This window comes from Cololabis saira, chromosome 3, assembly GCF_033807715.1.
Source record: "Cololabis saira isolate AMF1-May2022 chromosome 3, fColSai1.1, whole genome shotgun sequence".
Lineage (NCBI taxonomy): Eukaryota > Metazoa > Chordata > Actinopteri > Beloniformes > Belonidae > Cololabis > Cololabis saira.
Window position 1 is genome coordinate 21696001 of NC_084589.1, and position 21543 is coordinate 21717543.

The 21543-nt window shown below is 40.4% G+C and overlaps 1 protein-coding gene across 4 annotated transcripts in view; it reads right to left on the reverse strand.

The window, feature by feature from the left end:
• The window catches only part of LOC133427993 (receptor-type tyrosine-protein phosphatase U), a 204346-nt gene that overhangs the window by 65862 nt on the left and 116941 nt on the right, over nucleotides 1-21543 (reverse strand). For all 4 annotated transcript variants that reach the window (XM_061716517.1, XM_061716516.1, XM_061716515.1 and 1 more), the window contains exons 4-7: nucleotides 14415-14496; nucleotides 9909-10024; nucleotides 6152-6326; nucleotides 2849-3142 (exon numbers count right to left, since the gene is read on the reverse strand). In XM_061716517.1, coding sequence (XP_061572501.1) covers nucleotides 2849-3142; nucleotides 6152-6326; nucleotides 9909-10024; nucleotides 14415-14496 — 667 coding nt within the window. The remainder of the gene's footprint in view (nucleotides 1-2848; nucleotides 3143-6151; nucleotides 6327-9908; nucleotides 10025-14414; nucleotides 14497-21543) is intronic.

Genomic DNA, 21543 nt, shown 5'->3' on the forward strand with positions numbered 1-21543 from the left:
ACTTTGATTCTACCTCATTCAAAGCAAAATATATTGGCTATTCAGCCAACAAAGCCAGTCTAAAAAGAAAAAAGAACGTAGCCTTCACAGATGACGCTACTTGAATGTTGACTAATTGTAGGAGGATAACATGGGCAAAACAGAACAAATATGACCAGGTGAAAACCTCAGACAACCGCTAAAAATATCAGACATTTAATTTTCAAAAAGTAGTTTTACTCCACCAAAAATAAGAAGTAGGTTTTTATCCACCAAGTATCTTTCTGTGTGAATGGAGCTGAAGGAGCCACCACAGCAAAACTGATCTTCACTGGAGGTTGCTCCAGAAGGTTTTTGGGACTACCATCAAGTGGCAGCAAAACGCTACAACCGAACAGACGTGTGGAGTCCAGGACCAATGTGGAGTGTCTGGAGAGGCATGAACTTAACCAGTAGAAGGAACGCATTGCTCAGTCCAGTCTCCAATCCAATCCAGCATGTTTCCTCACAGGGCAATACTTTTTCTAAATCGTGGTCCAGTGGTACTGATTGCGATCACATCTGAAGCCTGTGTGTAGTTGCTGGTAAAGGATCCTTATTGGTCCAAACTTTTGTGTTTAACCTGGATAGATGGAGTCTTTCATGATTATAATCTCCCATGAGAATCTGCCTGCCTTGCAGGATAAGCAGAGAGGTGGTAGCATTGACTAGTGGAGAACTCTTTGAACTCTACTGCACATCAAGACTGCTTTCTTCAAAACTTAGGAGTGGGGAGTTGACTTTTGAAAATTGTTAGTCATTCTCACATGAGAGTAAACCAAACTAAACTTGAGTGCTTTTTTGGAGTGCTGGTTAAATTTACAGAATGTATTTACTGTGTTTTTATCTAATTTACAGCAGGCCTTCTACCTCACTTTTCAATTCCATTCATCTTTTAACTATGCCCACTCTATACTGTTTAGTCATTTGAGGGCTTAAGTAAATCACAGCTAATTCAGGACAAGACACCGGCTGAACATTCCAAGGCTAACACAGCGAGAAATGTAATCTTCCACACCCACACCAAATGTCCAGTTTCTAATCATCAATTGACCAAAAATGCCTTTCTTTGAACTGTGGAAATAAAATCCAGCCCCCAGAGAACACCCACACAAACACAGGAAAATGCAAAGTCCACACAGAAGAGGCAGATTACAACCCACAGCCTTTTTGCTGCAAGGAGGCAGTGCTAACCAGATGCCATAGCAGTTATCTCATATCACAGAAAAATCCGGAAAAATATTGACCTAGAAACTCATGTCAATTCATTATACTGGCGAAATTCTCTCCTCTTCAGTATGCACCAAAGAAGCACGCTCTGGGCTGGCTCCTGCAATCAGTTAGCTGTTATCTTTTGAATAACCCTCAAACAGATATTGCAATGCAAGCAACAATTAAACTCTCGCTTTCAGTCTTCTGCAGCTCCAGAGTTCAGAGAACACCAGTGATAACAAATATGCCTTTTCTTATGCGATAAGTAGATGGAGTGACTGAGTCAGAGCTTGTCTATCAGCTCCTCTGTGATTTAATTTTCAGCAGATTATCGTGACCAATTCGGCCTCATAATGAAAGACTCTCTGAAGTTACGGCACGTGGCTGCTGAACATCAGACAGTGAACAGAGGATCTTCATTAAAGCGCCTCTATAACATGCATACTGTATAAGACACATTCATGGGTATTACTGCAAACTTAATCAAGTGCATCAGTTTAAAAATGTAATGAATAATCACCATGTTTTGGGTCTTATACTTGAGGTGTCTCTTCATCAATAAAATGCTGCATCACATCAACATGGCACACTAGATGCTATGTGGTTCTGAGTCAAATAAAACATACAGTTATCATAAAACAAAACTGCCAATTTAATTTTTTTATGATTTTGGATTGTATTATTTATTTTCATAATATACTCTTATTTAATTGTGAATGCAATAAAAAAAAATCTAGGTGTGTGCTCTTGTGATACTGGAAAACTTGTCATGTCATTCTAAAGCAGCACAAAAGAGTTTTTATTTTAAATAGTAAAATATCTGTTTCATTGAATTCTTTTTTTATTTAATTTGAAGGAATATTGCCTTACTTTTAAAAAGCAGTCTCTCGTCCTTACTAGCAACACAAATCAGCCACAGTAACTTTGGATTCCCGTCCTGGTTGTCTCTTGTGACAACTTTGTTCTGCTTTAACGAGGGACTAAATGTTTATTGATGGATCCAACAGATGTTTGCTTTTGCACCACTTTAGTCTCCCAAGTCTTTAGTCTTCTCTGCTTCCCAGCAGGCTCTGTCAGTTCTCCTCCCGTGTCATTAGTGCCATCTTTGTAAGAGCAGAGTTCATCTCACCTCTTACTTTTTAGTGGTTTTCGTTTTGTTCTCGATTCCAGGACTGAGACCACCAAATAAAATTATTTAAATTCATCTACTTCACAGTTTCACAATCAGAGATGATTTGCTTCTTCTTTTCTGTTGTTCTCCTTGTTATGCCTATTTAGTTGTGGTGCAAACAATGTTTTTATATGCAAATGATCAATTAGGGGAGTGTCTGGAGCCATTCATGGCTAAAGATAGATGTGGAAATCAGGCTAATGCATGTGCATAAAAATGTCACACTGAGGGAGATTTATAAAAGAGAACCATGTACACAGACAAAAATAATCTATCTAGTGTGTACACACGGTTTTCGTTATGCAGTTTCATGCATCTGACTCCAGGCCGCTACAAATCTCATAGACACCCTGAAAAAAATAACTTGTAATGTGGGTTTATTTGAAGCTGCAATGAGTGAACCAGTTGTAAACCAGTACGGAAGTCTTTCAAGCCCTGGAGACTCACCTGCACACTTGGTCCTGCTCACGAGAGGAGGTCCGGGAGGGCCGGTTCCTCCCTCTCCGGGTCGAGTTAATAGCACGCTGATGTGGTACTCTGTGTCTGGATCCAGGTGCCACAGCTTATAGGTGACCATGTTGACTCCATGCACCTCTGACCATGGGGACTGACTAGCGCGGTACTCAATCTCCTTCCTGATAATGGGGCCATCTCCCAGGATAGAGTTGGTGTTGAGCTGGATGATCAGGTAAGTGGAGCCGGCACGCAGAAGCTGAGGCGGTGCGATGGGGGATGGAGGTACTGTCAGAGGGGATGACAAACAGTGTTTTTCATTTCACATTTGAAGCCTGTGTTTGTAATGTAACAGCATCGGCTGGTGGGCTCACAGCACTGCTGCATAATCTAGGGAATAACGCTGCGGTATTCATTTTACTGATCACTTTTATGCAAACAGATCTATCAGTAAAAAGCCAGCATGTCTCCAGAGACTGCAGGATGTCAGCAGGTCACACTTTGTTCAAATAGTAAATTAGTCACACACATTAAAGAAGACTTCACAGCCTTGTATATATTTTAGCAGTGTAATGATGGAAAAGAACAGCTGCGCGTGCAATGAAATGAATGTGACATCTCTGTAACTGAGGGATTTAGTGCCGTCGCTGTCCTCAGTTTCTCACCATGATAAAAGAAGAGACTCTGCATCACTGTCGGACAAGATCGCCGAACCAAGAATTAATTCCAGAGCCCACCGGTCAAATGTCACCGGCAGGCAGATCCAAAACCATTGAACAATTACACGGGTAACAGTGTGAGTGAAGAATGGGAATGGAACAGAAATGAGGACAAAGCATGAGAAAAGATCAGAGTAAGATCTGTGGCTGTGACTAATCCTTCATTCCTGCAGAGGTGCCTCTGTCTTTTATGGCCCTTCTCTCTGTGGGTTTTGAACATTACCAGCGCTTCACCTCTGTTTCTATACTCTTCCTTCCACCCCACAGCACATCATCCTTAATAAAAGGACAACTTTAGGTTGCAGGAAAGCAGACGGAGTGATTGCATTCCTAACAACTCATTCATTTCTCCCAGTTTGCAAGATGCAACTCCAGTAAATATGTATGTTTTTGTTTATTTCACATTACATTTTTTTTTTAAATATGCATATTAATAACTGGCTTTTCCTTTGTTCCCTTCACCTCTATTGTTAGACTACCCAGTCGACTACAGTGGTCATTCTCATGATTAAAAAGCGACAAATCTCTGAATATATATGTTGATGACAGTCGGGATCAAATGCATGTTTTTCTACAGAGCCAAAACAAAAGCTACTTTTTATTTATCTGGACAACTTTCTCTGAGATAAGGGATGTAGTTGCATGATTTCGAATGTTCTGTATATTACTAAAACAGACTAGACTCAAAGGAGACAATTATTTTCACTACTGCTCGAGTCTACTGTTGATCTTTTATTTTCTTTCTTTTAAGAGGCTTCTATCAATAACTGCAGCCTACCGTACATGGTTTACTTTTCACTGAAAATTGCAAATAGGGTTGCTGATGCTTGTGATGCAATCAGGAAAATGGAATTTGAAGCAAAGAACCCCCACAAATATGAAGCCGGGATATGAATCATAAAAGTAATGGTAGAGAATTGTTGGCTCATTTATTTGAGTGGTTTATTTAACTGCTGGTTTGAATTTGCTGCTTCTAGAAACACAAAAAAGCAAGACTGAAAGTTTTAGATCTGAGATGCAGTGAATGCATCATGATTTGAAAGTTGAAAGTGAGTGAAGCAGATAGGTGGAGATAAAACGTAGAGGCTGAATAACTCTAAGTCCTCTGCAGGTCGAAACAGTAGATGATGATATACCATCAGACTTAAACAGTCCCAGGCAGCATCATAATACTTCCTCTTGAACTAATTAAGAGGATGATGAGTGCTTTTAAATATATTCAAACAGTAGAACAGCTGGTCATCACATCTGCAGACGGTGGAGCTTTGTGACAAGAAATTGGATTTTACAGCATCGTATCAGTGCATTTACTAGTTACAGGAAGTTAATAGTTAGAGGGTTTGGTAACAGCTTGGGGAAACTCTAAAACCAACTGTTGTTTCCAAAGTAACAAAAGCGATTTTCCCTCATACAACAGCAGAAAATAACTGAGTGTCTTTGACCACATGAGCAACTCGGTGAAGTTGAACTCAAGTCTTGATCTAACATCATCCCAACAGACTACCCGTGGCAATTCTAAAATGATGACTATAGACAGGCTTAAGTCTTTAAGTTTAGTACTTAGAACTGCATACAAATGAGAGTGATGTTATTCTGCCACCCGCCCACCATTTGTTGATACATTTCAGGCTTTATTGCACTACTTAATTGAGTGATTAATGAAGATGGAAACATTAAAATAAACAGAACTCAAAATGAAATATCCTCCTTCACTGGCTCTCATTCTCCTCTGTCCTTGCATCCGTCTTTCAGAAGGATCACACAGTCGAGGACGCTCTTAATTCCCTCCCTCATCTTCACTTAGCTGAGGGCTGGAGTCTGTTATGCCATCAAGCTATTTCACTGCCTTGTCATTACTATGCTGTCAGAGTGGTGTCAGGCGGCAGGGTTGTAGTGAGTAATGAGAGTGAGGTCACCATCTGTGGTTCATGATATGACAGGGGGCTGCAGGAGTCCGAGTCAAGTGAGCAGCTTTTGACAGAAAGTTGAAGAGCTCAGGATGGCACCCTGTTTGACAACTGCAGCTCAGGAAATCACTGATGCCAGGAGACTGTGCTCACCATCTCAAGGCGAGTAGCATACTGTTTGTGGTTGAGGATCTTTTTCTGTTTCTTGTGACTAGATAAAAAAAAAGACTTTAATGACTGCCACAGTCACAGATGGTCTTTTTCAATTCAACTTTGAATCACCACCGAACAGAAAAACGTATGTAGCCAGGAGAAAGGAGTCTGACCTGGAGAAAACAGTAACGGTTAATTCTGGACTAGTCTGTGATGGTCCAGCAGCCAGTTCAGTCAGCCACACATGCACCTTTGACCAAACTCTCACTCACAAATATGGGACAAGGAGAAGAAAAGCATGGGCATTTCTTTCAAGAAGAGACTTTGGAAGAAAATCGCCTCTTTTCCACTCCTTTAAACTACACAGAAGACCGATTACTTGCCCGTGCATGGGAGGCTTTGTAACAGCTGACTCAAAAATGTTCTTATAAACAGAAGTGCAACACCATAATTACAGCTTTGTGGAGTATACAAGTCATGCAGGAAGTTTAAGAGGTGAGGAAAAAGGAAGTATTTACCTTTAACGACAAGTTCAGCGAAGTTGGAGACCCCTGTGCCCCTGGAGGACTGGGTGACGCATCGGTAAAGGTCTTGATCGGACCGCTGAACGTTACCCAGTTGGAAAGACACGACAAAGCGCCGATGGCTCAGGTGCTTGACCGACGCCATTGTTATGATGTCCCCATTGTGTCTCTGGAAAGCAGGAAAAGGACAAGGCCAAGAAAAACAGGAAGGGTCATCATCAGCCCCTCGCTCACACACACAGGTATATGTCATCTATTCAGACCAGTCAAAGTGCACAGAAACACAGACTTATTCTTATGCCCGTGACGCTGCGTTTGGAGCCTGTCAAATAAAGAAGTATTTCTAAAGGGATACTCCATAACCAAAGCACTAAATCTCCATTAGATGGGGAGATTTGTGACAAATACTTTTAAACTAAAGGCTGACACATCTTCCCTGTTGCTTCCTTGTATAAGTTGCAAAAAACCAAGATGTCACACATCCCTTAATCCAAGATGATAAAGTCTCTTCATAATAACTTTTCTGGCAGCATGATAAATGCTTCCGTCTCTCCGACTCGATACCCCCCTATTTGTAATGCAGGCCCGAAGGACACCAGAAGACAACTGCTTTCACGCGCTGGGTAGCGCTCATCGTGACAGTGAGGGGGGGTAGGGGGAGTGTCCCGTCTGCGCGACTCTTTGGCTAAAAATTTTTCTCTATTCATTATTGTTGTCATTATTGTAATTATTATTATTTATTTTAAGACAATTTGTGTTCAAATAAGAGTTTAATGTTAAAGCATTACAGGTGTTCCATGTTTCCCATTATTCTGTTTCGTCTTTATGATCTTTTTTCTTTCTCCATGTTTTTTTCTTTTCTTTATTATTTTTAAACTACAACTACATTATGTACGTACTAATTCTATATGTCTTATGTGTTAATTATCAAACACATACTTGTACATACAACATACAACAGCCCACAATAACACACACAAAAACACACATGATCAGCAGCTAAACTGTACTTAACCCTCGGACACAGTTACTGCTGTGTGAACTCCCGGGACATTAAACTAATAAAATAACAATGTACACTTGAGTTATTGCTATATGGGTTAGTTCTCATTAAGGGTGTGCGATTAAAACAGAGAATTGTCCAACTGTGTGCGATTTAATTAGAAACAAAAGACCATCTAACTGATTTAATCTTACAATGTGACAGTCGGGCATGCTTTATAAAAAATAAATGAAATCTTGTTAAAATAATGCTGATTAGGGGGTAATGCATGTCATGAGCGTCTTGCTCTAATGTATCCCATCTACAAATTAAGTCGTCCTCAGTGTGCAACATTATTCAGACAAAAGCATTTAACTACTCAGCAGTTGGGACGAGGAAGCAGAGGGTTTTTAATCCATCCAGGTTTTAATCAGATTAGTTCAGTGGCTAATAGATGAGTCTAAAAAGACAAAGAAAGAGAAGTTTTTATATGAAGCAGAACATTTAAAGAAAAAACACTTAAAAACAAAGGCAGCTGGGTTAGAAAGAGAGAAAAGTTGTGAAAGCAGAAACAAATGTTTTGTGCTTCACCGTGCTCCTGCACCGAGGAGGTTTCACACATTGTTGCACACCATTACAACAAACAGCATATGTCAAGTTAACAGTCTTTTTTTTTTTAAATTGATCATGTTTGCAGGCAATTTTCTTTGTGTGAGATGGGATACATGAGTAGCGATACTACTGTAGGTATCTGTGAGTCTTAGAACAGTTTAAAGCCTGTCAGCGTGGTGGATCTACAATGAGGCCTCTGGGTTACGCTGCTGGGCCTCAAAAGAAACCACAGACCACATAAATGTTGCACCAAGCCTTTTGCAAACAAAAAACAAACACGAAACCCACTGATTAGGGTTAAGCAGGCAATAAATCTTTCAACTGCTGGAAGAAAAAAAGAAAAACTTAAATCATACACTCGTAGCCCTAAAGGTTTTTTTTGTTTGTTTGTTAGTTTTTTTGCATCTCCTTTCCAAGCTTGCGGATTAAAAAACTTGAGGCAGAAGAAATCCGGATAAATCAAATACCCATGACATCACTTCATGTTAGCAAAACAATCTGGTTGTGGCTAATTGGCGAAGAAACAACTCAACGATCTGCTAATCTGGCAGGCGCGTGCAGCCCAGGCTCTGCATCTGCAGCAGCAAACACAATCAACATAGCAGGTGCAGAACGGCACAAAAAACATTGATTTGTGTTCACACTGAGAACGCGGCAAGACAGGCTGTGAAAGACAGAACCACAGTGAGCAGGACAGCTGAAGGTAGAGAAAGGGGGGGTTTCCAGTGGCCTGGAGATCTCATTACCACAGGCGTCTGTAATTACCCAAAGCATTTGTCTTCATCCTTCTGTTGTGACCAAGTGGGTGGATGTTCAAAGAGGTGTAAACGAGCACATTTCAAGTACCTAAATCCAACAACTCCTGGTTTTAAACAATGCAGGAGGCTTGCCTCTGTCGACCATGATTAACGCTGGCTGTGGTGGGTGGTGAGAAGTTGGCCAGATCACTGAATGTGTGGCTGTGGTGTCACAGGAAAAGAAAGGAAGCTCTATAAAACAGTGATATTTAGCTCTTTAGATCTGGACCGCATGAAGTGACACATTTTTAAGTTACTCCCACCAGAGTTGCACACCCAGTGGACTTACCCGACCTTCCCAGACAAAGCCACAGTCGATGAAAAGAAACATCACCAAAACAAAGTAGTTTTTATCGAGAGAAGAAAGCTAAGGACTCCTACGAGCAGAGCAGCTCTTCAAAGGCAGTGAAGACACTTCAAGGCCTGCACAGCTTTCACATCATGACATCTTTTGTTTTCGCCATCTTTATTTAACCACTTAGCATTTTTGGGACACATGATTAAAAGTCCGACACAGACGTGTGGCACAGATTATTTGGAGAAACCCATTTCACTTACTTGTCTGTGATTGGGATTGGGAAGGAAATGTTCAACGTAACCTAATGATTTGCTTCACTGAACAGTCCAACATGCCTACACTTGTGCCTCTGGGCCAGAGCCTCTGTTAAAAGTCAAAGTTACAATTCCTGGATGGAAAGCCAATTAGACCACAAAGTGGACAGTAGCAAATAAAAAGAGTTGGAAAACAAACACAAAGGGACACAACGTGCCACCAAAGAGACTCAAAACAACAAGCAGAAGATCCATATTAATAAAGATGTTAGATGTTGACTGTGTTTTGTACACAAGTCTGATCAAAGAACCTTAAAGACTCCTTGGACCAAACAGATCAAAGGATTTCCAGATTGGTAACCTGAGAAGTGGGGATCTGACCCAGGACTGTAAACCTACGAGGGCTTTTACCTCCGTCCACTGACAGGAGGATCAAAGTGACATAAAGTCTGGGTCAAAAGAGCAGCACATTCACAACGCTGCGACTCCCGGGCGGTCTAGGCAATAAGAGTGAGCGCGCCACAGCACAGTTTAGAAGCAACTCTGCTGAGCTAAAGATATGTGGCGAGTTTATTTAGCTGCTCAGCCGCGGCAAAGAAAATTTACACAAGGCAGACTGAGCCAGAAGGAATCAGACAGACGGAGGCTGAGGTACCTCTTAATTGTGAGTAATTCACTTTGCCGAGTACGATAAGGAGCAAAAGCAGTTTTCTCTTTGTACTGCTGAAGGTTAATACTCAATAAAATAGATATCTACCCCAGACACACATGTTCATTTAGCTATAAACTCCACTGTCAAACCACTGACCTCCAACAGGAACTTCTCAGCTTCTGAGGCCTTTCCAGCAGCAACACACTGGAAAGTGGCATTTTGTCCAGCATTGATCTCCTCATCTCCAAGCCTGGAGAAATGCGGTGCTTTATCTAAAGAGACAGACACAGCAGAGGAAAAAAAAAGTTAGATTAAAGGACTAGGGTACTTCTTATTCATTCACAATGTCGCTCAGCTACTGGCAAGGTTGTCAAGCTTCGTTTCTTTTTCATTTTTTTGTTAATAGGAATTTAGAAAAAAAAAATGTTTTTGAAAGACAGTCTAGCTTTGGGGAAAAAATGATTTGCATTGTAATTCCAAACATAAATAAGGAGCATCTTTTTTCATTTTATAGTTTGACCTGACATCGAAAACATCTATTCATTTCGCCATGTTTCATTATCTTTTACATGAATAACTGAACCAACAACATTAAATTGTTCAGGTGCCTTTTGATACAGTTAATGCACTTTTGCAATTCTTTGATCTCTTTCACACGAGTTTCAATAGTTTTCAAATGCTAACAGAAAGAGATGTGTTTTGGAGACATGTACTGGATACCTATCATAATATAATAAAAAAGGTGCTACGGTGTATACTTTTTTACACTTAAAATAATGCCAATATAAAAGTGTGCAGACGACCTCTCAGCATCCTTTGAAGAAAACATCTTGCAAAGAGACAACATTAAGATATACATGAACAAGAAGTCTGAGAAAATTTGCTAAAGAGTTTTGTATCAATCCTCCTCAGTTTGACTAATAATGCCCCAGCATCCTGTGCGGAGCTGCGAATGAGTCAGCGTGTGGGAGTCGCCCTCTCACCCGACTCCACAATTAACAATAGAGGAGTGAGAACCAAACCCCTGCAGAACCCAACCACTGGGTAAATGCCAGTAGCGCTGCCAGGCTTCACTGTGAAATGGGGAAGGACATGTCGGCGTGTCACTCCGGATGATTGGCAGGATGAGATGGCAGAGCAACTGTGAAGCTGACGCATCAGGGAAAAGCAAATGTTTGGGACTGCTCATGTCCTACTTGGTTTTGCACGACTCTGCACTGCTATCGTGCAAAAGGAGAAGACCATTTTTTTTATGTTGTTTGTGTAGAGTAAGTAAAGGAAAGCGCTTGCATTTGTACCCCACATGTGGCCACGTTTCCTTCCTTCCAGAGGATAATTCATAATTTATGCCTGTGAGCCACACATAAAGTAAACAAACACTGAAATGAATGCATGTGGAAAAGAACATGCCCTACAGTTTGCAAGGGCTGCAGTGTTATACAGCAAAATGTGTCAGATCTTATCCTCTGGACTCTTTAGCGTGATAAATATTTCATTGGACTCCAACACCGATTTCATAGTCAAAGACTCTGACTCAGGAGAATACAACCGAAATGTCAACCACGTATTAACCAGAATTCATAATGAGGACGTTTTTATAAGTTTACTCTATTTTTAACCGGCAAACACTTCCCTTTGGATTTTCACTCCTTCTTCTCCCACATTCCTGGCTGCCAAGTGATACAGGCTGGCCATGTGCCACATCATAAGGCATGCTCAGGTCCTGATGAGTGCCTTAATTATTTAATAGCCACGGTGGGAGCAGTCTGAAGATACCATCTGCTGTGTAACAGGTTGGCCAACTGGGTGGTATGCATGCTGTAAGGGTGCGACCCAATCTCACAGCTGGTGTTCATTTGATAAAACCACGGGGGTATCTTCAGTAACATAACACCCCGGAAAAGTCTCTATCAATCAAAATCCATGCGCTATAACCAGAGAGATGGCAATCAGCCCCCTGAGAGATCTGTTAAGTTTGTGTCATGTACTGTAAGTCAGCTGAGAGCAGTGTGTACAATGGTTGGTAAATGTGCTGACAAGAGGCTCTGTGTTCAGCAGTGGGCTGAACGGGGAGTGTGTGACAGTGAGAAGCTTTTCCAGGTATTAGGCTCAGGAATCTTGGTGAATATGTTCTTCACAGGTTCCCCTGGGGCTAACAACACACTGAACTGCTACACTAACTTTTCCACGGCTGACACGAAATGTCCTCTGCTAGAGGAAGCCCCACGGTAAGAAAAACCCACCATAAAGAGATGGCAGTTTCTTAAAGCTTCAATGGGAAAGCCCCTCTGTACATACAGTAACTGTGTTCAGGAGAACAATGACATTGCAAGAAGCTTCAGCAAAAGCTCTTAAGAAAACAATGAGTAAGACACAGTTATGTAGAAAAACAATACACCCCCATTTAAACCTAAGGCTTTATGTATCAGGAAGGTAAATACAAGTTCAAATATACAAAAACACAAGGTAAGTACACTTTTACAGAGTTAAGAGGGTAGGAATAAACCAGGTGAAAGCTATATATCCAAAATCCGAAAGCCATATAGGCTATACTTTGGTAAAATTAGACTCATGGACCGGCAAGGTCCACATGTTTCTTCTCTACCTGTGTTTCACATCTTCAACCTGCCCTGACTGCAGCAACAGCATAGTCATGGACACAGTTGCCAGGCTACCAAAGAAGGGCAAGTTGGTAAAACTAAAAACAATGTTGCAGTTATTTGGTGAAAGTTCAGGTTTCAAAGTAGAAAGAACAAAGAAAAATGTGCTTTGCCAGTTAGTCCAACTACATGCTGCACCAGTCAGGTCTTCCAAGCCTCAAACCCCGAAACTGACGGTGCTGAAGACATACAGTGTAAACACAGCTGTGATATTTTCAGCACCCCGTCTGTGGAACATTGGGGGGGGGGTCTGCAAATAGCGTTTATAGGTTGAAAGCCAGCTTTTTGAAGACTTAGCTGGGAAATGGTGTTAATGATTGATTAAATAAACTAACATGAAAAACATGAAAAAAAGCTCTCCTACAAAAACTTTTGGTCTGTTTTTTTACATGATGTTGGCAACCACACGCCCCCAGTAATCTGGGGTCATATGTGAGGTCAAATGTCCGACAGCTAAATCTGAGCTCACAGTTTGTTATGCAAGAACACAGTGATCCCAGTTGAACAGTTGAAATGGTGCAAAGCACAGACCTTGACCTTATGAGGACTGTGCAGAAATCCTCAAACCTCAATGAACTGAAGCAACATTGTGAGACAGAAAATGATTACTTCAAGCCATTCCAGTTAAAGGTGATTCTAAAAAATACTTCTACAGTTAATTAGGGAGTTAGAATGGGGAAGAATTTGAACATGCACTGGTTGTTGGTGCCGGACGGGCTGGTCTCAGTATTTCAGAAAGCTGCTAGCTGATCTACTGGGATTTTCACCACAACTATCTCTAGGGTTTACAGAGAATGGTCTGAAAAAGAGAAAATATCCAGTGAGCGGCAGTTCTTGTAACTCAAATAACCACTTGTTACAACAGAGGTCTGCAGGACAGCAACTCTGAACGAACAACACGTCGAGCCTTGAGGCGGATGGGCTACAGCAGCTGAAGACCTTACCGGGTTCCTCTCCTGTCAGCATACAACAGGAAACTGAGGCTATAATTCACACAGGCTCACCAAAACTGGTGAACAGAAGATTGGAAAAACGTTGCCTGGTCTGATGAGTCTTGATTTCTGCTATGACAATCAGATGGTAGGGTCAGAATGTGGCGTCAAGCATGGATCCATCCTGCCTTGCATCAACGGTTCAGGCTGGTGGTGGTGGTGGTGTAATGGTGTGGGGGATATTTTCCTGGCACACTTTGGGCCCATTAGTACCAATTGACCATCGTGTCAACGCCACAGCCTACCTGAGTATTGTTGCTGACCATGTCGATCCCTTTATGACCACAGTGTACCATCTTCTGATGGCTACTTCTAGCAGGATAACGCGCCGTGTTATAAAGCGCAAATCATCTCAGACTGGTTTCTTGAACATGACAATGAGTTCACTACTAAAACGGTCTCCACAATCACCAAATAATCCAATAGAGCACCTTTGGGATGTCGTGGAACCGGAGATTCGCATCATGGATGTGCAGCAACTGTGTGATGCTATCATGTCAATATGGACTAAACTCTCTGAGGAATGTTTCCAGTACCTTGTTGAATCTACGCCACGAAGGATTAAGACAGTTCTGAAGGGAAAAGGGGGTCCCGTACTAGCAAGGTGTACCTAATAAAGTGGCTGGTGAGTGTATACATTATATATATATATATATATATATATATATATATATATATATATATATATATATATATATATATATATATATATATATATATATATATATACATACATACATAAATATTTTATTTTACCATCATACCCTCACACATATAACCTTACAAATGTAAGGACAATAGGTCCACTTCATTTTTCACCTGACTGCATATCATCGAAGCACACTAGAGCCAAAATGACATGTGCTGCCAGGTAAACTGCCATTAGTCTTTGTCTAATCCTGTTTATGTTTCGTATTGCTTTGAAATACATTTTCATCCTACAATTGACTAAACGCCTCTCTCCCGTAGCACCAGAGTAATTGCAATCCATTGTCAGAAGTGGTACTTACAGCAGGGATAGTTGAGCACCATGATGTCATCTATAGCGATGTAACCTCGCCGCTCTCTGGAAACGGTTGCCTCAATCAGTACCTGCAAAAGTGAACATGAACGTATGATGAGCAGATTGAGAGAAGCAGCTTAAGCCTGTACTTGTGTGTGGCCCCAGGATCATACAATGATATGCAAGATCGTTTTGTTTTTTTACGCATTGAGGGCCGTGTGTGTGTTGTATCACTCCTGTTCTCTTCAGTGACAGATGGATTAATTACAAACAAGGCCATGGCACATTTGCTGACCCAAAACAACAACCTACACAATGAGAGAAATAAGAGAAACACAGAAGCATCAACACAGAGATGGATATGTTTTGTTTCAGTCCGCAGGGCTATGGGAAATAATTGCTTTATCACAAAGCGAACAATATGGTGTCTGAGTCATGAGCCCCATCGTCGATTCAGGGCACAGGCTGCTGTGAAGCCATAACAGCAGATAACGCTGCATGCACAAGGCCACGAGACTCGGGAGAGGAGAAACCTTCATTCTGTCCTGTGGAACAATAAGCTGGATGAGCGGTGAGCCCTCATGAAACCTAATCAATACCAAATCACCATTCTCGGTAATGGTAGGAGAGTTATGAGACACTGGGGTAATGTTTGTTTTTGCAGCACCAAGGACAGTCTTCCATCCATAAGTTTGATCAAAAGCCAGCTTTGACTTATTGTTTCTCATAATCATAAGACTAAATTGATACAACATGGTTCTTTCTGTAAGTCTTACTAAGGTCCACCGCACTTCACCCTACGTTCAAACCTCTGTGATATAAAATACTGAGGTCTGTCTTTGTACAGATGTAGATGAAATCCATCATTTGCTGCTGGGGAGCTCATTCACAGCAAATATTCAACTGAATTAGTTTAGTTTATGACGCCTGCAGAACATTTAAATGGCTTGTAATACTCACTTCATATTATTCTCCTGTAACCTCTAACCAACTCTTGTAGCACACCTTTCCAAAATCAAATTTTTGCTGTTTTCTTGTTTGGCTAAAGAAAAATTAAACAACAAGATTGAAAATACGACTAAAAACAATAAAATGAGTATCAAAAAAAGTGAAAATCCATTAAAGATTATGATCTTTAATGAGAGATTTTAGTCATTTCAGTGCTATTACTTCGTAAATGGGCTTTTAAACATAATTGCTTGGATGCTACCTGCTAATGGAAACCCTCAGATGGAAAGTGTTTTTAATTCTGGCCCTGATATGATATCTTGGTGTTTGTGCTAAAGCCACAATCAGGTTTTTCTTCAAAATGATGCTACCTTGAACACCTCCTGATAATCACTGTTTGCACACACACACACAAACACACACACACACACACACACACACACACACACACACACACACACACACACACACACACACACACACACACACACACAAACACACACACACACACATATTATGTTCACCACCACACTGCTTTTATGTTTTAACAGCTAATATAAAAGTCATCTCAGGGACCTTCTGGCGCACTTGCAGGCCTTTTACAGTCAGCGGGACCGACATAGTCCACATGCCAGGACTTAAAAAAAGGACGAATCAACTGTTCTAATAACAACGCGGTCATGCTTGACCCCAAGAGGCAACCCCGGTAAATATCATGAAAGCTTGTGAGGAGATTGCGTCAGCGAGAAATCAGAGGAGGGGTGAAACAGGAAAGCAGAGGGAAAGGTCCTGCCAGCTGGGTCTCCAGCAGTTGGAGCGAGACCCTGCTCTGGCTATGGCTGGCTACTCTACCCTGAGAGGAACACTGAGGCTAATCTCCTCCTGTCAGAGTCAATTTTATTGTTTGTTCCCGGGCACAGGCTGGAACCTGAGCTGCAAGGTGCCACTGCATTTCAAAATTTATATTAACATTTCCTGTTTTCATCACCCCCCCCCCAACCCCTCTCCCCCACAGATGGTCTATTTTCTCTGCACAGGTTCAATTCCTCTTACTTCGTTATTTCTGTCTTTTATTGTCTAGCTTTGCTTTTTCTTTTCTGTTTCCCATCTTTCCCTTTACGCCTTCTTTTCTCCCACTCCCCTTCCCCCCTCCCCTTTTTACAAGCCTCTGCTTCATCATCCAAAAATTAAGAGCAATTATTAGGCCACAATTTTCTACAGTGTGTTGACCTGAATTAGCTGTGTAAACACATGGCATTGCCATTAGTCTAACATCAAAATTAGCCAGAAACACTGATTAAGCTTAATGCTGTAGGCCCACAAGCACAAGAGAAAAAAAATCTTGAAAGTCTAATAGAAGCTGTTATTACTCTACTGAGCTAAAGCGCTAAAGAGATTGATTACTGGTTAATCCCCAGTCTTCTTAGCCATTAGGAAAGGAGGTTATTAAAGGAAAGAAATTCAGAGTATTTGTTTCAATAAAACCACCATCCAAGATTTTAATTGAAAGCCACTTCCCTAATGAATGTTTACATGCGCCTGTAATTTATTCTAAAGAGTCGTTACTTTACTTGCACAAGATGTAAAAATGTAATATCTATCCTATAGAGATTAAAAGTAATACCAATAATAATAATAATAATAATAAGCATGGCACAAAGTGATTTACTCAAGTTATAAAAGCACATTACCAGAACATATTACATTAGTTTGTAATACGCTTTTTTCTAGAGGCAGTTGTAATGTATACAAATAAAAAGTGGATTTATTCGCTCCTGTAAGCCGTCTTCAACCTTTCTTTGCACAGGAGACACCAAGCTGCTTCAAAATAATTCAGTTGTAAATTGGATTTAAAAAAAAAACAAAAAAAACGCCTGAATTTATGAAAGTAAAAAAGCCGACCGATAACAGTGATGTCTGAATATACAATATTGGAGGTATATAAATGCAATCACGCAACCATATTTCACAAAACACGTTCCCTGCAGCCATGTGCTCAGCTTGGAGGACCCTCAGCAGGGGACTGTGCAGTGCGAGAAAAACAGATAGAGTCAGACAAATCTGAGACGTAAGGATTTTCATTTACAGGTCTTTGATGTGTCACCTGCATGACGAAGCCTTAATCTTGATTTAAGGAAAATAATCTAATACTGTAAGTGAATAAGATAAAGTCATGGGAATGAATTCCCTTGGATATAAAAGGTCATGCTAAACAGTTTAAAATAATCCAGTTTGCACATCACATATATTTCTATTTCTCACAGACTTGGGAGGAGCATTCTCACGATTTCTGTCAGTATTCAACCCAATAGAAAGAGTCTGTGAATAACAGGTAAATGCGATAAAAAAAAGGGGGGGATAAGAACAGTTAACATGTTAACTCTAAAAAAAAAAAAAAAAAAAGTAAAACCAAAAAAAAAATGGTATTAGCCACATCTAGAAACACAGGTAATATAGGTTTTAAAATATAGAATATCAACTGTTTAGCTGCAACAAAACCTCTTTAAATATCGTGATTTTATCGAGCAGGAGGGATCGTTGTCCGCTCAGAGCCCCATTTCCTTCAGGTAATGAAATAAGACGCCTGACTGGCTCCCAGCGTCGCCGGAGCAGCTACAGAGAGCTAAGGAACAAGCTTAGCTGAGCTGCCAAATAGGCTCGGCTTCAGCTTGGACTATAAAAGCCACATCACAACAGCCACAATACGTCCCATCATGTTCTGACGATGTTACCAATGGTAAATCCACTCCATCAAGTTTAACAAAAATAAAATGTGTTCATAGCAGTTAGTCAGCAAATCACATATGCTAAATATGAGGTAGCTAGCTGAGTCATTACTGCAACGCTGTTTTCTTTCTGCTTTATATATGGTATGGTAATATTTCAACCATTGAAGAATATTTATTTAGCCAACCTTATATCTCTGCATGTTGTTTTTTTTTTATTAGTGTTTTTAAAGCTTTTTTCTAGTTATTTTAGGCAACACCACATAGGCCTACAGTACACCATTTCATCGAATCGTACAGCTTATCTTCTGATGTAAATTTATTGAAACTTTTCTGCCTCTTTATCATGCCAGCTGCGAAACCGCCTCTGTTTCACCTCCTTCTTTTACACCTCCTTCTTTTTCAATATTAACATCGTTCCTGCGTGACTGTCCATTGAGGATCATCAATATTGAGACTGATAGTGTTGCTTTCATTTTTCAGACAGGAAAATCCTGTATACAGCTTATACAGTTCTCCTGCTCCAGGACCTTTGCCATGACACATTACACCTTGTCCAACATTCCTCCGTCAGAACATTGGAGTATTTTTCCTCTTTTTCAAAACCCTCAGTTTTGTATGAGAGAATCCAGTCAGGAGCCATCCCCCAGTTCTGCAGTAACTCATCCATGTTGTCACTTGCAGCTTGGCAGGCTCCCTGTTAGCAATAATAGCATTATCCAAAGCTAAAGATAGTCACAGCCATTCAACCATCTCTCAAGTTTTTTTGCAGGCTGTTAAAATAAAGTTGTCATGCTGCAATTAATATAACAGGAAAGGCATGAGATAAGAGGGTTAGCTTAAAATGGTAAATATTGTAAAGTTTAACACAGCAGAACATTTAAAAGCACGCCTACGCCATGGTCTGCTCACAGCCCCCCCTTACACTACCAACAAGTCAATGTAAATATTGACCCGCACGAAATGTTATAGGAAAAATGAAATTTAAAAGGAAAAAGAACCCATAAAATGTCGGGTTCAGTACATGGAGGAATAAAACCAGAAAATCAACATGTAGAAAAAAGCAGAGAAGAAAGCCTGAAGATCTCTCTGACATTTAAAAGCAGATGAATAAGTTCGAAGGAAGTGAGAGACAGAAAGGGGGCAGGTGCACGACTGCGTCTGGAGTCAACAGTCTCGGCAGACTAACTAGTATCTTTGATATTTGACAGCAGGGTCATAGTTGATTTCAACTGACCAAATTAATCATGACATTCTTCATGAATGTTCTGGCTTATTGATAAAACCTCCAAGCACTCACCCTGAAAACATTTTTTTTTTTTGAAAGGCAAATAATAAATAATAGTAAATAAATAAAGAAATGATTTGTTTGGTTTTCTGAATATCAATCCCCTTAGTTTTGGTTATTATGACAGTATTTTCTCAGATTTTTTAAAATGTACTTCCACAGTGACATTAGAGGCTCAAACTGAAACTTTGTGTGCTAATAAAAAAAGGTATTTCATTACACCCAAAATCATCAAACGAGCATCGTTGAGTGTAATCCACCATTAATATCCGAGCAGTGCAAAAGGCTACGCTGACATTTTGTATCTGTGCGCTGCAGGCAAGGATCTGGGTGGTGTAATCTATCCTGAAATCTAATAAGGAAGAAAAACTTGCATTTTTGACATCTGTCTCTGAAAGGATTTGTATTCTCTGGGGATTCATTTTATTCTAGTGGGAATAATAAAAGCACCCGTCTCTACCCCTGCTTTTAAAGTGTGGTTTGCTTGTTTAATGACAGGGTAAATCAGTGTGCCAATCACTTAAAATCCAAAGTGACTGTGTTAGTATGGCAACTAAACTAAGATAACCAAAACCCCTCATTTTAAAATCACCTCTGCTACCCTGCTTCAGAGCTAAAAACCTGTGCCAAAGCAGTTCTGAGGCAAAGCAAGCTCCAACAGATTTCCATTGTTCTCCTTTTCATGCCTCTGTATCATAACACCAGAGGATGGCAAGTAGAAGCATCCAGAAAACCTCCAGTTTCATGTCTCCCCATTCATTGTCCTCTGTTTTGTCTGTGTGCAAGAGGGCAGTGGCGTGCTGCAAGACAAGACTCACTGTCATTCCACAGTGATGAGGTTTCTGACTGGCCAGGGATTAGCAGTGTAAGCTGTCGTAGATGTGACTTTGTGGGGTGCTGTTTGTTTTGTTCCCTTTGTATTTAGAAGCGATATGAGGTCAGCAGAGTTAAAGCGACACGCTACAGTAAAAGCAGGAAGAAAAAAAAAAGTTTACAGTGTGGCAAGTAGTTGTTGATCAAGTCCTCAAGATGAGCAAATTGAATCAAATTGGTTCATATAGTGTGTTTTCCCCAACAGGAGATAAAAGGTATAGGTCATTAGCATTATAAGCCTTTCTATTAAAGGGCTGTACCGTCAATACCAATTTAACTACAAGGCCCATCTTCTTCTTTTTACAGTTTGTTTTCATCTTCTTCATAAGCCCGTTGTAAACCTTCTCCTCCTCCTAACTGAAGCATCTAATTGGCAGCCACTGCTTACATCTGGCTCACCTATGATCCATCACTGCTCACTAAGACACTTACAAGACTGGGAGATAGGAAAGTAGAAGACTTCAAAACTGAAGGGAGGCAAAGCACGTACACACAAATTAATGGTTAAAGAAGGGAAGGCATAACCATGTGATTGCTGCATTTATGATGTATTTGTTGTGTTGTTGGGATTAAGTGAGTTAGAGATGTTACTGAGTCTTTTTAACATAGGGGAGATTATGAAGCGGCATTCATGTTTAATGACGTGAAAGGGTCATTTACACATCAGGAACTAGGCTTGGTGGGTACATAATAGGGCTGTTCGATTTTGCCCAAAAATAAAATCTCGAATTTTTTCTCTCAAAATCCGATTTTCGATTACGATTACGATTATTTTGTGAATTGACAAAAGTCAAAGAAATGATTTCAAATATGCTGTTTTTTTATTGAACATTTGCTCCATTGGGCTTTAAGTGCAAACTTTGCTCTTATTAAACCAAAATTGAATGAATAAAGTGCAAAACTCTGTAAAATAAGTTGAAAAAAGGTTTTAAAAAATATAATAAAATATAAAAAATTTTCTCTGAAAAAAAAAATCAGCAAATCAGCACTTGCAAACATACAGTAAGTTATATTTCCAATTGAATAAAACAAGACATTTTCTAATTAAACTAAACTGGGTCTTTGCATGCTAAATAATAATGCAACCCATGAAGGAGGTAGAGGTGTGTAATGTCAGTCATTACATTTGCAAGTTTTTTGCAAGGAACACGAGCCGGTCTACCGCATCTGGCTTGAGGGATGCCCGGTGGCATGTTCCAACGGCCCCTCCTACACTAAAGAGCCTCTCCGATGGAGCACTTGTCGCAGGTATTGAGAGGTATTTCCATCAATCATTAATATGTGTGCAGACAAGGTAAAAA